This window comes from Molossus molossus, unplaced genomic scaffold, assembly GCF_014108415.1.
Source record: "Molossus molossus isolate mMolMol1 unplaced genomic scaffold, mMolMol1.p scaffold_m16_p_14, whole genome shotgun sequence".
In the NCBI taxonomy this organism is placed as follows: domain Eukaryota; kingdom Metazoa; phylum Chordata; class Mammalia; order Chiroptera; family Molossidae; genus Molossus; species Molossus molossus.
Window position 1 is genome coordinate 25,473,335 of NW_023425349.1, and position 17,203 is coordinate 25,490,537.

At 35.0% G+C, this 17,203-nt stretch overlaps 1 protein-coding gene across 2 annotated transcripts in view; it reads right to left on the minus strand.

Moving 5' to 3' along the window:
• Positions 1-280: 280 nt before the first annotated feature.
• TMEM38B (transmembrane protein 38B) overlaps positions 281-17,203 on the minus strand; it is a 67,374-nt gene continuing 50,451 nt past the window's right edge. For both annotated transcript variants that reach the window (XM_036262102.1, XM_036262103.1), the window contains exon 6: positions 281-725. In XM_036262102.1, the coding sequence (XP_036117995.1) occupies positions 510-725 (216 nt within the window). In that variant the 3' untranslated portion in view covers positions 281-509. The remainder of the gene's footprint in view (positions 726-17,203) is intronic.

Below are 17,203 nucleotides of genomic sequence, written 5' to 3' on the forward strand. Positions count from 1 at the left end.
AATATAAACTAGTAATTTATTTTCATTTGTAATATAAAGTGATTTAGGTAAAGTTTACTCTTCCAAGTGTTCAAAATTAAACAGAAATTGTTTTCTATATCTGGAAATTATAATGTTAATGTGAAAAAGTTTAATTTTGCTGAAGTGAAGCTCAAATAGATTTTAAAATATATAAATAAAAAGGATTTAATTTTTGTAATTTTACAATGATAGGTTTACTTTCTCTAACATTAAAAAAAACTAGCCTGCTTTTATCAATATAAAACTATAAAATCACAATAGAATATTTTTATATAACTTATAAAAACAATTTCACATGATACACTCATAACACTCAAGAATTACAATCCAAAAAGGAATAGTATCTCTGAGATAGAAAGAAGCTCTTTCTTTTTGTCACCTCCATTCCTTATATATAATCTTTATTTCACATCATTTACAATAGAAATATTTATCACAATCTGACAGGTAGATAAGAAATTTTTTGGCCTTCTAAAACTCAAGTAAATTTACTCAGTCTTCTTAGTGTCTTTCTTTTTAACTTTATCTGAATTACCAGCTATAGATTTTGAGGTTGATGAATCAGTACTTCTGAAAGGCGATTTTATTTCATTTTTCTTTTCATGTGGAGAGATCTGCTGTTGCCAGCCAAACAATATCCGACTCACTGCATCCTCAAAAGGAGCAGAAGACACGGTGGCAGTCTCTGTAATCATCATGACTATCTGGAAAAAAAAAGTTCAATTTTGAATTTAAATACAAATGTTTGCTTTCTGAAAATTGAGAGGGGAAAAGTAATAAATGAAGAAAAAAATTCAAACTGTGTTCTTTTTTTTTATTTAGGTATAATTGACATATAACATGATGTTAGTTTCAGGTGTACAACATAATTCCATATATGTACATACTGCAAAATGATCGCAATTAGTCTAGTTAACATCCATCATCATAATTACAAATTTTTTCTTGTGATGAAAATTTTTAAGATCTACTTACTCTCTTAGCAACTTGCAAATATGCAATACAGTATTATTAACTACAGTCACCATGCCCAATGAGTTAATTAATTTATAATTGGAAGTTTGTACCTTTTGACCCCCCTTCACCTATTTGGCCCACCACTACATCCTGTCTCTGGCAACCCCAATCTCTCTTCTCTGTATCTATGAATTTGGGTGTGTGTGTTTTTTTAATTTTTAGATTCTATATAAGTGAGATCATACTATATTTGTCTTTCATTGCTGACTTATTTCACTTAGCATAATGCCCTGAAGGTCCATGCATGTTGTCACAAATGGCAAGATTTCATTCCTTTTTATGGCTGAATAATATTTCATTTATACATATACACTATATAGTTTTTATTCATTCATCCACTGATGGACACTTAGATTGTTTCTGGCTATTGTGAATAATGCTGCAATGAACATGGGTTGGCATGTATCTTTTTTACTTCAGCGCTTTTGTTTTCTTCAGATAAATACCCAGAAGTAGAATGTTAAATCATATGGTAGTTCTATATGGTAGTTTTAATTTTCTAAGGAACTCCCACACTGTTTTCCATAGTAGCTATAACATTCCCACCTACAATAAACAGGGTTCCTTTTTCTCCATATCCTCACCAAGACTTATTATTTTGTCTTTTTTTATAATAGACATTCTAACAGATGTGAGGTGATACCTCATTATGATTTTGATTTGTATTTCCCTGATAACTAGTGATGTTGAGCGCCTTTTCATGTACCTGTTGGCCATTTGTATGTCTTTTTGATAAAGAAAATATCTATTCAGGTCCTTTGCCCATTTTTTAATTGGGCTATTTGGTATTTTTTTTCCTGAGTTGCATAAATTCTTTATTTTATTTTACTTTTTTTTTTTTTTAATTTTAAGCCTTTATCAAATATATGATATGCAAATATTTTCTCCCATTCAATAGATTGTCTTTTCATTGTGTTGATGGCTTCCTTTGCTGTGCAGACGCTTTTCAGCTAGATATAGTCCCACTTGTTTATTTTTGCTTTTGCTGCCTTTGTTGTTGGTGTCAGATTTTAAAAAATCATAACCAAGACCAATGTCAAGAAGCTTATTGCCTATGTTTTCTTCTAGAAGCTGTGTTTTCTGTTCCTTCACTCAAGTTTTTAATCAATTTTGAGTTGATTTTTGTGTATAGTGTGATATAAGGATCCAGTTTCATTTTTTCATATGTGACTGTCCAGTTTTCCCAATACCATTTATTAGAGACTATCCTTTTTCCATTGTATATTCTAGGCTCCTTTGGTTTAAATTAATTGATCATTATGTGTGGGGGTTTATTTCTGGGCTCTCAATCTGTTCCACTGTTCTGTGTGTTTATCTTTATGCCAATACCAAACTGTTTTGATTATTATTGTTTTGTAATATAGTTTGATATCAGGGAGTGTCATGACTCCAGTTATGTTTTTCTTTCTCAAGAATGCTTGGCCATTTGGGGTCTTTTGGGGTCCACACACATTTTATGGTTGTTTATTCTATTTCTGTGAAAATGCCATTGGAATTTTGTTAGGGATTGGATCAAATCTGTAGATTGTTTTCAGTAGTATGACAGTACACCAATGTTAATTCTTCCAATCCATGAATATAAAATATTTTTCCATTTATGAGTCTTCTTCAATATTTTTTATTAATGTTTTCAGTATAAAGGTCTTTCACCTCCTTAGTTAAATTCCTAGGCATTTTATTCCTTTTTATATAAATGGCATTATTTTCTTAATTTCTCATTTTGATAGTTATCCATGTGTAGAAATCAAATTTTTATATATTGATTTTGTATCCTGCAACTTTACTGAATGTTTTTGGTGAAGTCTTTAGGGTTTTCTGTATATAATATCATGTCATCTGAAAATACAGCCAGTTTTACTTCTTCCTTTCCAATATGGGCACCTTTTATTTCTTTTTCTTGCCTAATTGCTCTTTCCAGGACTTCCAATACTATGTTGAATAAAAGTGGGCATTCTTGTCTTGTTCCTGATCTTCACACTTTCAGCTTTTCAACTCTGATTATGATGTTAGCTGTGGGCTTGTCATATATGGCCTTTATTATGTTGAGGCACATTTCCCTACACTAACTTTGTTGAGAGTTTTTATCATAAATGGATGTTGAATTTTGTCAAATGTTTTTTCTCCATCTACTGAGATAATCATATTATCTTTTTCTTTTTCACTTTGTTAATGTGGTACATCACAGTGATTGATTTGCTGATCTTGAACCATTCTTACATCCCTTGCCATAAATCCCACTTTATCATGTTCTATCATCCTATTTTTTAATCCTCACTCAAGAACATTTTTGCATTTATCTTCAGATAGAGAGGGAAGAGGGACAGAGAAACATCAATGTAAGAGAGACAACATAGAGTGGTTGCCACCCACACGACCCCAAACAGGCTGGGGACAAACTACAACTGAGGTACATGCCCTTAGCAGGAACAGAACCCAGGACTCTCTGGTCCGCGGGCTGACGCTCTAACCATTGAACAAACCGGCCAGGGCCTATAATCCTTTTAATGTATTATTGAATTCAGTTTGCTAATATTTTATTGAGGTTTTCTGCAATTATATTCACCAGGGATATTGGCCTGTAATTATTTTCTTGAGGCAACCTTGTCTGGTTTGGTATCAGGGTAACAATGGCCTCATAAAATAAGTTTGGAAATATTCCCTTTTCATATTTTTTTGGAAGATTTTCAAAAGAATTGGCATTAATTCTCCTTTGAATATTTGGTAGAATTCACCAGTAAAACCACCTAGTCATAGACTTTTGTTTGTCGGGAGGTTTTTGATTACTGATTTTAAAATCTCCTTACTAGTAATTGGTCTGTTTGGATTTTCTATTTCTGCATGATTCAGTCTTGGTAAGTTGTATGTTTATAGAAATTTACCCATTTCTTCTAGGTTGTCAAATTTTTGGTGTATAAGCATTCACAGCAGTCTCTTATAATCCTTTGTATTTCTGTTGTATCAACTGTAACATCTCTCCTCTTTCATTTCTGATATTTATTTGAGTCCTCTCTTTTTTTCTTGGTGAGTTTACTACAGGTTTATTAATTTTGTTTATCTTTTCAAAAAATCAGATCTTAGTTTCACTTATCCTTTCTACTTCTTTTAGTCTATTTTAATGGTTTTCAACCACTGTGCCACAAGAATTTTTGAAACATGCAATACCTGACAATTTAGTCGGGGGCATTGACCTCTTTTCCCTTAGATTGTCAAATTAAAAAATGACAATAGCCAACACAACAATAGCCATCTGGTATGAATGAGTCAAAATTATACCTATTTTATGTCATATCAACAAAAAATATATTTCTTGGCATGCCACAGAATTTTATAAATTAATGTGTGCCATGAGATGAAAAAGGTTGAAAACTGCTGGCCTATTTCATCTATTTCTGCTCTGATCTTACTTTCTTGTTTCCTTCCTTCTACTAACTGAGCTTTATATGCTCTTCTTCTAGCTCCTTGAGTGGTAAAGCTGTTTGAGATTTTTTGCTTCCTGAAATATGCATTTATCGCTATGAACTTTCCTCTTAAAACTGCTTTTGCTGCATCCCATAAAGTTTGTTATATTGTATTTCCATGTTCAATTGTCTCAAAATATTTTTTATTTCTATTTTTATTCATTCTTTGACCCACTGCTTGTTTGGTAGCATGTTGTTTAATTTCCATATATTTTTTAATTTTCCAGCTTTCTTCTTGTAATTGATTTCTAGTTTCATACCAGTGTAGTTAGAAAAGACACTTGACACTATTTCAGTCTTCTTAAATTTATTAAGAGTTGTTTTGTGACCTAACATATCATCTACTCTGAAGAATGTCATATGCATTCTTGAGAAGAATGTGTATGCTGTTGCTTTTAAATGGAATGGTCTGTATATCTCTGTTAAGGTCATATAGACTAATGTGTCATTTAAGGGCAATGTTTCCTTTTGATTTTCTGTCTGAATGATCTATCCATTGATGTAAGAGAGGCATTAAAATTTCCTACCATTACTGTATTGCTATACATTTCTCCCTTTAGGTCTGTTAATATTTGCTTTATATATTTAAGTGCTCCTATGTTGTGTGCATAAATATTTGCTAATGTTATATCCTCTTTGATTGACCCCTTTATCATTATGTAATGCCTTTCTTTGTCTCTTATTACAGTCTTTGTTTTAAAGTCTATTTTTCTACCCCCGCGCTTTCTTTTGGCTTCCATTTCCATGGAATATCTTTTCCCATTCCTTAACTTTCACTATGTGTCCTTATATCTGAAGTAAGCCTCTTGTAAGTAATATATGAGTGGGTCTTTTTTTTTTTTTTAATCCATTCAACCACTCTATGTCTTTTGATTGGAGAATTTATTCCATTTACATTTCAAGTAATTAATAATAGGCATGTCATTTTGTTAACTGTTTTCTGGCTGTTCTGTAGTTCCTTTCTATTCCCTTCTTCCTCTCTTGCTCTCGTCCTTTCTGGTTTGGTGACTTTCTTTAGTGGTATGCTAATATTCCTTTCACATTATCTTTTGTATATCTATTATTAGTTTTTGCTTTGTGGTTACCATGATGCTTACATCTAGCAGCTTACATTTATACCAGTTTATTTTAAATGGAAAGAAAACTTAAGTTTGAACACATTCTAAAGCTCTACATTTTTACTCTGCCCTCCCCCCAAGTTTTTATCTTATGTATCCCTTAATCATTGTAATTATAGTTACTTTCCTGCTTTTGTCTTTTAGCCTTTATACTAGCTTCATACATTAATCCAGTACCTTTACCATATATTCTCCTTTATCAGTGAGATATAATCTCTCATGTTTTCTTGATACTAATTAGCACCCTTTCTTTTCTGCTTAAAGAAGCCCTTTTAACATTTACTATAAGGTTGATCTAGTAATGATATAAGCACGCAAGACACTGAGAGGTAGAATGCTACCAATCCTTATCTGGCAGAATACACAGTGTTCAGAGATGTTTAGATTTGCCACAGAAATTAGATTCATGTCAAAGTGGATCTGAGGGGAGAAGTTTAAAAACTAGAATGGTTCCAAAAAGCCCATGAATTTCCAAGGGTCAGTTCCTCCAGCAGATCTCAGATAATGAATCAAACTAAAAAATTTTAAATCAAATTTCAGTAAGAGGCCACACATAAACTAATTGCTTGAGGACGATGGAATCAAGAACAAATTCTTATTAACTGCAATATAGTATAGGTCATGGAGAGTTGGAGAAAAGGTAGATGTCCATCATAAGAGGAAATGGATAAGTTCAATGAATACTATGCAATTATAAAAAGTAATAAAAATATGGAAAAATTCTTAAAACATACTTTTAAGTGAAAATGAGACCAAGAACAAGAGCTATAATGTACTACTATCATTATATAAATTAAAAATGTATGCACACACAACATTGTGAATGTACTAAATGCCACTGAATTGTATGCTTTGAAACAGCTTATTTTATTATATGAATTTGACCTCAATAAAAATAAACAAACAAAATAGCATTTTTGAATGCATGCACACGAACATCAGGGTAGCCATTACTAAAAAGCTTATGTCAGACTCAGTCTTTCACCAAAATCAATACAAAAGACAGAAATACATAAAACAACCGTTAAAAGGCACTGGAGAACAAACAACACAGGAAAAACCTGATGGGGTATGATCCCTAAGAGAAAGGAAGCTAAATAAGGTGAACTTCATATTCACCTTGGCTTTTTCTTTAAGGGTATGAGTCCATTCACAGCATAGAGGAATAAAAGGCAGAAGTCCCAAATGGGCTAAGGAGACAGAGGCTAGAGTCTGAGAAGGTCAAAGCATCCAGTACTTGAGGGCAGCACAGCTCAAAGACGAGGTAAGCCCAAAAATCCATGTGTAATCTATGCTAGAGGAATTTACCTAAACTGCATAAGCATAAAAAGTGATTTCAAAACCTAGCAGATAGTAACAGCTGGGATGCCAAAGAGCTGAGCAGACACTTCAGCGGTCAGCTGCTTGGTGCTGGGAAAACAGGCTGAAGTTCAAGTCTGGGCAAAGTGGAACTGCCCAGGGATATACCTCAGGCTTAAACTGAGACCCAAAAGAGTCACATTTTAGAAGGCAAATCTGAAATAGAACAAAACCAATCATCAACAGGATTTAAACAATCTGCTTGTGCATTACACCTGACTGCCAGAAAAATATTAAATGTAGCAGCCCCTGCCCTAAATGACCTTACAGACTAATCAGACACAATCAAGTAAATCAGTAATTACAGAACAGTAGCAGCCCCTGCCCTCAATGACCTTACAGACTAGTCAGAGACAATCAAGTAAATCAGTAATTACAGAACAGTAAAGAGAAGTGCAGTAATGGAGGTTTGCCCAGAAACATTTAAGTACAGGATAAAGGCTTGGAAGTCTCTGACACGTAAGTAGAAGGTAAAGGCCCGAATATGAATGTGGTCACCGGGGGAGAATATAGTGAAAAAATCTAAATATAATGTTAACCTCTAAGTTTATGCCATTATTGGGAAAGATCTAAGAACTTCCTTATATTAACTATTCTTTGGAATAAATAGTTACAGTAAGATGCACTAGCAAAATGATTGACTTCATAGACTGCCAATAAAAGATTTAAAAAATTCAGATAAAAACAATGACTCAGGATTCCAAAATGGCAGCAGAGTAACTGGAAGCTACACAGACCATTTCCCATGACCAAATTGGAATTACAACTAAAATAAAGACAAATCATCGGGGAAAAGTGACAGAAAAGCAGCTGGAGAGGACCCATATAACCAGGGACAGGAAAAAAGACACTGAATTGAGCCTCGTAGCATCTGTGAAGGCATGAGAGGGCAGGCTCGGAGCCCACAGAGAGCAGTTGTTTTACCTGTGAGCAGCTCCCTCAGGGTTAAAATCCCAAACCGTCTTCACAGCACAGAGGGCGGAGACAGAGCACTAAATTAGCTACAGCCACTCACCTTAGGCTCTGGCAGAGGGAGGGCAGACTGGAACTTTGTGGAGAGACCCAAGATTTGGAGGGAACTAGGAGTTTTTTGCTGAATCACTCCCTCACAGGACAGTAGACATCTTATTCAAAGAGCCCATTCTCAGAGCCCTGGGGAGAACTGACAGCCCCTCCCTCAGAAATTTAACACCAAACAACTGGGCCAGAGAAATGCAAACTAAGGCTCATTAACAGCCAGCATCAGCCCCACCCTCTGGAAATATTCTTACCCTGAACACCTGAAGGGGTTTTTCAGTCAGTTGAGGGCTACTACCCAAGGCTCATCAAGTAATTGAGACTAATAACCTCCAGGCAAAAAGCTAGAGGATAACTGAACCTTTCCTGGGCTTTCAAATCTACCCAGGGAAGTAAGACTTGACAGTGGTGTTTAACATGGGTCCTCCCATACTCATCCAAACCCAGTAGAAAGAGCCATAATCAGTGGAACACCAACACCCACAGAGAACATTTGGCAGGCTCCACAACCCACTAAGATAGCCAAAATGGTGAAACAAACAAACAAACAAAAAACACATCCCAAATGAAACAAGAGAACTCTACTGAAGATGAGATAAATGAAATAAATACAGTTAAGCACATTATTAGAGGTAGAGTACAGAACGATGATAATGAGGAAGCTCAACACAATGAGTAAAGATAGAAACACTGAAAACCAACCAACTGGAAATGAAGAATGGCATAGCAGAAATAAAGAACACACTGGAAGAAATAACCAGCAGAGTAGAGGAAGCTGAGGATCAGATCAGAGAATCAGAAGACAGGGTAGGAAAAAATCACCCAATTACAAAAACGAAAAGAAAAAACAATTAAAAAATAGGAAGACAGCTTAAGAGATCTGTGGGACAACTGAAAACATAACAACATTTGCATCATACGAGTTCCAGAAAAAGAAAATAAACAAGGGTTAGGAAATATATTTGAAGAAGTAGTGACAGAAAACTTTCCTAACTTATGAAGAAAAAGGGCATTCAAGTTCAAGAAGCACAGAGAGCCCCAAGTAAGAAGAACCCAAACAGGCCCACACCAAGACACCTAGTAATTAAAATGCCAAAAATTAAACACAAAGAGAGAATCCTAAAGTCAGCAAGAGATAGGCAACAGGTTACCTACAAAGGAACCCTCATTAAGCTATCAGCTGACTTTGCAACAGAAACACTACAGGCAAGAAGAGAATGGCATAAAGTAATCAAGGTCATGAAAAACGAGGATCCAAATCCAAGACTTCTCTATCCAGCAAGGCTATCATTCAAAATAGAAGGTCAAATAAAGAGCTTCCCAGACAAAAAATAAAAATAAAAAAGGCTAAGGGAATATATTAGCACCAAACCAGCACTGTAAGAAATGTTAAAAGGACTGCTCTAATTAGTAAAAGAAATAGAAAAAAAAATAGAACCACAGTAAACAAAAATAGCATTAAATAAGTACATATCAATAATAACCTTAAATGTAAATGGATTGAATGCTCTGATCAAAAGATACAGGTTAGCTGATTGGATAAGAAAGCATGACTCATCTATATGTTGTTTACAAGAGATCCTCCTCACAAAACCAGACTCACATAGGTTGAAAGTAAAGGGATGGGAAAAATTCATCCAAGCAAACAGAAAGGAAAAAAAGCTGGGGTAGCAATTCTCATATCTGATAAAATAAACTTCAAAATGAAGGCCATAACTAGAGACAAAGAAAGCCACTACATAATATTGAAAGGATCTATCCAACAGGAAGATATAACCTTGGTAAACATATATGCACCCAATATAGGAGCACCAAAATTTATTAAAAATCTTCTGGAGGTCTTCAAAGGAAAAATCAAGAGCAATACAATCATAGCAGGGGACTTCAACACCCCACTGACATCACTGGATAGATCCTCTAGACAAAAAATTAACAAGGAAACGCAGACTCTAAATGATGTACTAAATCAAATGGATTTAATAGATATTTACAGAGAATTACACCCTAAAACTGCAGAATTCACATTCGTCCGAAGTACACATAGAACATTCTCAAAGAGAGACCACATGTTAGGACACACACTAAGTCTCTACAAGTTCAAGACTGAAATCATATCAACCATCTTCTCAGATCACAATGGCATAAAACTAGAAATCAATTACAACAAAAACACACAAAGACGTTTGAACACCTGGAGGCTAAATAGCATGTTATTAAACAATGAATGGGTTACCAAGGAGATCAAGGAAGAAATTTAAAAATTCCTGGAAACCAATGAAAATGAACAAACAACACAAAATTTATGGGATGCAGCAAAAGCAGTCCTGAGAGGAAAGTTCATAGCACTACAGGCCTACCTCAGGAAACAAGAAAAATTCCTAGTTGACTTTCTAACCCTACAACTTAAAGAACTAGAAAGCAAACAAAAAGTAAACCCCAGAGCAAATAAAAGAAAAGAAATAGTAAAGATCAGAGCAGAAATAAATGATATAGAGATGAAGAAAAAAAAACAACAACAATTCAAAAGATCAATGAAACAAAGAGCTGGTTCTTTGAAAAGCTAAACAAGATTGATTGTCTTTTAGCTAGACTCACCAAGAAACAAAGAGAGAGAACCCAAATAAACAAAATCAGAAATGAAAAAGGAGAAATAACAACTGACACCACAGAAATACAAAGGATCATTAACAAATACTATGGACAATGATACAGCAACAAATTGGGCAATCTGAGCGAAATGGACAAATTTCTAGAAACACATAGTATCCCTCAAAACCAAACCAAGAAGTGATAGAAAATTTGAACAGACCAATAACAACTAAGGAAATTGAAGATGTAATCAAGAATCTCCCAGCAAACAAAAGCCCAGGCCCTGAGAGCTTCATGGAGGAGTTTTACCAAATATTAAAAAAACACCAATTCTCATCAAACTATTCCAAAAAATTCAAGAACAAGAAAGACTTCAAAACTTGTTTTATGAGACCAGTATAATTCTAATTCCAAAACCAGAAAAAGACACTACAAAAAAAGAAAACTACAGGCCAATATCGCTGATGAACATAGATGCCAAAATCCTTAACAAAATATTAGCAAATTGGATCCAGCATTAACAAAAATTATTCACCATGACCAAGTGGGATTTACCCCAGGGATGGAAGGTTGGCACAATATTCGCAAATCAATAAATGTGATATACCACATAAACAAAATAAATGATAAAAACCATATGATCATATCAACAGATGATGAAAAACCATTCAACAAAATCCAGCACTCGTTTCTGATAAAAATGTTCAGCAATGTGAGAATAGAGGGATCATATCTCAACATAATAAAGGCCATATGTGAAAAACCTATAGCCAACATCATACTCAATGGGCAAAAACTAAAAGCATTTCCCTTAAGAACAGGAACAAAACAGGGATGCCCACTTTCACCACTCTTATTTAGCATAGTTCTGGAAGTCTTAGCCATAGCAATTAGACATGAAGAAAAAATAAAAGGAATCCAAACTGGAAAAAAGGAAGTGAAACTGTCATTATTTGCAGATGATATGATATTGGACATAGAAAAACCCTAAAGACTCCATCAAAAATCTACTAGATTTAGCCCTGGCAGGTTTGGGTCAGCGGTTGGAGCATTGGCCTACAGACCAGAGAGTCCCAGGTTCGGTTCCCGCTAAGGGCACATACCAAAAACAAACAAAAACAAAAGAAAAATCTACTAGATTTAATAAACGAATTAGGCAAGGTAGCAAGATACAATATTAACATCAAGAAATCAACAGCATTCTTATACACCAATAATGAACTCACAGAAAGAGAAACTAGAAGAACAATCCCATTTACCATTGCGGCAAAAAAATTAAGATACCTAGCAATAAACTTAGCCAGAGAAGTAAAGGACCTATTTGCAGAAAACTACAGTACTTTGAAAAAAGAAATAGAGGAAGATATAAAAAAGTGGAAGCACATACCTTGTTCATGGATTGGAAGAATTAACATCATTAAAATGTCCATACTACCCAAAGCAAGCTATAGATTCAATACAATCCCTATCAAAATGACATATTTCACAGAACTAGAAAAAATACTTCAAAAGTTCATATGGAACCAAAAAGACCCCAAAGAGCCACAGCCATCTTGAAAAAGAAGGACAAAGTAGGGGGGAAATCATAATACCAGGTATCAGGTTATACTACAAAGCCAATGTAATCAAAACAGCCTGGTACTAGCACAAGAACCAGCATATAGATCAATGGAAGAGAACAGAGAACTCAGAAATGGACCCAAAACATTATGCTCAATTCATATTTGACAAAGGTGGCAAGAATATACAATGGAGTAAAGGCAGCCTCTTCAATAAATGGTGTTGGGAAAATTGGACAACTACATGCAAAAAGATGAAACTAGACCACCAACTTACACCATACACGAGAATAAACTCAAAATGGATAAAAGTTAAATGTGACTTGTGAATCCATAAAAATCCTAGAAGAAAATGCAAGCAACAAAATTTCAGACATCATATGTAACAGATTTTTCACTGAGACAATGCCTAAGGCAAGAGAAACAAAGGAAAAAATCAACACATGGGATTACATTAAAAACCTTCTGCACAGCAAAACATACAACCATCAAAATGGAAAGAGAACCCACAATATGGGAGAGCATAATTGCCAAAGATACATAAGGCATTAATTTCCAAAATATATAAAGTGCTCATTCAATTCAACAAAAGGAACACAAAGAACCCAATTAAAAAATGGGCAGAGAACCAAAATAGATCTCTCTCCAAAAAGAACATACAAATGTCCAAGAGACATGAAAAAATGGTCAACGTCACTAATCATCAAAGATGCAAACAACTAAACAACTGTGAGGTATCACCTCACACCTGACAGAATGGCTGTCATCAACAAATCATCAAATAATAAGTGTTGGCGAGGGTGTGGAGAAAAGGGGACTCTAGTGCTCTGCTGGTGGGAATGCAGACTGGTGCAGCCACTATGAAAAACAATATGGTGTTTCCTCAAAAAATTAAAAATTGATCTTCCATTTGACTCAGTGATCCCACTTCTAGGAATATATCCTAAGAAGCCTAAAACACCAATCAGAAAGACTATGTGTACTCCTATGTTCATAGCAGTACTATTTACAATCACTAAGATCTGAAAACAGCCCAAGTGTCCATCAATAGATGAGTAGATAAAAATGCTGTAGTAAATATACACAATGGAATATTATGCAGCTGTAAGAAAGGAAGATCTCTTACCCTTTGAGACGACATGGAGGGACCTGGAGAGCATATGCTAAGCGAAATAAGCCAATCAGAGAAAGACAAATACCAAATGATCTCACTTATTTCTGGGATATAATGAACAAAATAAGCTGATGAACAAAATAGACCCATAGAAAGGAGACATAGAAAGGAGTACGGTTCAGACTGACAAACCTCGGAGGAGAGGGGCAGGGGGAATGGATGAGGTACACCAAAGAACTTATATGCATATATGCGTAACCAACAGACAGAGACAACAATGCTGGGGGCGATGGGGAAGAGGGTGTCTAGGGGGGGGAAAGAAGAAACATCTGTAACAAAAACAAATTAATAAAAATTGGAAGAAAAAAAAATCAATGGCCCACTGGTCAAGAAAACAGCATGTTTTAAAACAAAATCCAAAAGAGAAGGGTGTCAGGATCGAAAGTATTTCCTGGGAACATGAACCATATAGTATTTTTCAAGTTGGTGTTTTAATAGAAGCTCTACTCCCAGTACAGTCATCACTCAGCTGAAGAGTGTTGCCACCATCAGGAGTTATTGCTGAAATAGACTTAGAGGAGGTTCAAGGACGGACTTCTGTGAACTCAACCTCTTATTAGGCCTTGATTCAGCAAGGTGACGCACATATAATGGTGACAAATGGAATGAACCCTTATTTTTTTTACAAATAAAATATAAAACTATCTCCTTATTTACCAAATTATTAAAAGAAAAAACATATTACCTAAATTAAAGATAGCATTTGACTCCATGGCCTCTTGCTTAAGTAGGGAAGGAAACAAAAGAAAACATTTTATAACATATCCTAAAATATAAATTAATTCAAGTAAAGAAACTGTTTAAAGCTCTGCCACATTCTTTATATAATATTTCATGTTATATCATTTCAAAGCCCAGCTGATGTGGCTCAGGGGTCTAACACTGAACTATGACCAGGAGGTCCCCAGTTTGATCCCAGTCGGGGCACATGCCTGGGTTGTGGGCTAGATCCCTAATATGGGGTGTGTAGGAGGCAGCCAATCAATGTTTCCCTCATCACTGATATTTTTATCTCTCTCTCCCTCTCCCCTTTCTCTCTCTGAAGTCAATAAGAACAGCCCTGGCTGCTTTGGCTCAGCTGTTAGAGTGTCAGCCCGTGGACGAGATAGTCCTGGGTTCGGTTCCCACTAAGGGCACGTACCTCGGTTGCAGACTGTCCATGGCCCCAGTTGGGGTCAAGTAGGCGGCAACCACTAACCACTCAATGTGTCTCTCTCAAACAGATGTTTCCCTCTCTCTCTCTTCCTCCCTTTCTCCCTCCCGATCTGTCCGAAGATAAATGCAAAAAATGTCCTCAGATGAGGATAAAAAACTAAATAAATAAAAATAATAAATAATAAAAACATATATATATTTTTTAAATGCCCAGAAAGCCCTGGCCAGTTTGTCTCAGCAGTTAGAGCGTCAGCCCGCAGAACAAAGAGTCACAGGTTCGATTCCAGTCAAGGGCACGTACCTCGGTTGCAGTTCAGTCTCCAGCCCTGGTCATGGTCATGTGTGAGGCAATCAATCTATGTCTCTCTCTCCCTCTCTCCCTCCCTTCCTTCCTCCTCCCATTCGATCTTTTTAGATAAACATAAAAACATCCTCGGGTGAGAATTAAAAAAAAAAAAAAGCCCAGAAAAATGTGACATATAAAGTAAGTTCTTTAAGGACATAAATAGTATTTAAATACTTTTATATCTTCTGTAGTGCCTAGCATTGAAAGAGTATGAATAAACTTAACTTCTACTTCACACAAAGACTACAGCATATCTATATAAGCAAAACTTACATAATTAAAGTCTCTCTCCATCCATAACATACGTCTTCCTGTCTCCACCTGTTCAAATCCAAACAATCCTTTGCAGTGCAACTCAAGTATCTATAAAGCCTTCCTCAATGTACTCTAATGATAAAGTCACCTGCTCTATAATAAATTCCTGACAGCACATGATGTATTCAACCATGTTTTCTGGTCACTCTTTGCTTTCTTCATTGGTGACATTATTCATTCAGACATCAATAATTAACCTAAATAACTGTCAAATAAAATAAAATCCTAAGATTTCCATTTTTATAAATGTTCTTTTCAATAAGTTGGGTAAATGAATTGTTCATCTGGTAGTAGTATAGCCTTAGATAAATAACTATGGGAGAATTAAATACAGACAGACTTATGAAAAAGCATTTTGGTCATTTATCAGTCAACAAATATATATTAAAAATCTACTATGTGTACTGGATACATTGCTAGGGATGCAGTGATGAATAAAACAAGACTAGTCCCTATCTTCGGAAAGTTTAAAATATAGTATACATGTCTCATGTGTCCTTTCAGACAGTAAATCTGGAGGACAGAGTTCTGATCTATTCAAAGATAATATACCCATTTGTATCCCCCAAAGGCTTAATAACATTGTCCCTTATTCATGTATTCCACAATTTACTACCTGAACAGCATTCAACAGAATTCAACACAATGGACTGCTCTATCCTATTTTTTTTAATCCTTACCTGAGGATATGTTTTCATTGACTTTTATTTTTTAGAGAACGAGAAAGAGAGAGGGACATTGATGTGAGAAAGAAACACCTAATGGTTGCCTCCCATGTGTATCCCAACTGGGGATCAAACCACAACCTAGGTATGGGCCATGACCTGGAATTGAACCCACAACCTTTTGGTGTATGGGATGATGCTCCAACTAACTGAGCCACCTATTCAGGGCACTAGTCCATCCTTCCTCAAACCACCTCCTGGTTTTCCTCATATTAATTAGCCCCTTCTACCCAGTTTCCCATTCTGGAGCATGCTTCTCTAAATATTAGAGAACCTGATAGCTCTGTCCTCACTTCTGGTTTACTCTATGCTTTTCTCCCTATGTAATATGACTGCCACTGTAAGTTAATTTATAAATTTAATAAATCTCAATAAAAATACCAACAAGTCTTTCATGGAATAAAGCAAACTGCTTAGGTAACTTTCTTTAAATTTTTATATCTTTTATATCAGGTTTTAGGTCCTAAAAAAACAAAAAAATTCCTTACTTTTTAAGTAACAAATACAAGCTCTCTGTGATATGTTACAGGCATATTATCACAGTTTGAAAGCTGTAGTTTGAATTTGCCCATGGTATTTTTTTTGTCATGCAACTTTGAAAAAAAATGTTATGGATCAAACTTATCCATTTTTTCTTTATAGAAAAAGAACAAAGTAAGCCCAAAGTACAAAAAAGGACATATATAGAGCTGAAATGAGTAAACTATAAAACAGAGACCAATGAAACCACAGCGTGGGTCTTTCAAATAAATCGATGATAAGCCTATAGCTAGACTGATTTAGAGAGAGAGACAATACAATGACCAAATACCAGGATGAAATCTACAGACATTAAACAAAGAGCAGCAAAGAACTACTGTTAACAATTTCATGTCGACAAAATTGAAAACTTAAACGAAATGGAAAATTCCTTTAAAAAAATACAACTAATTAAAATGAACACAAACAAAATAGAAAATCTGAGAAGTCCTATGTCAAACATGTAAATAAAAATAACAATGAGATGCCACATCACACCCACTAAGATGGCTCTAACAAAAAAGAGAAGCATTGGCAAAGACGTGATAAAATTAGAACTCTCACACAGTGCTGGTAGAAATGTAAAATCATAAAGCCACTTTGGTAAATTCCTAAAAGTTTCTCAAAAGATTAAATGTAGAATTTACTATATATAACCAAGAGAAATGTAACACACATCCACAAAAAAACTTGAACACAAATATTCATAGCTGATTTTCATTTTAGCTAAACAGTAAAAGAACTCAAATATCCACCAACTGACTGATAAATAAAATGCAGTATATCCATACAATGGAATATCATTTGGCAATAAACAGGAATAACATACTG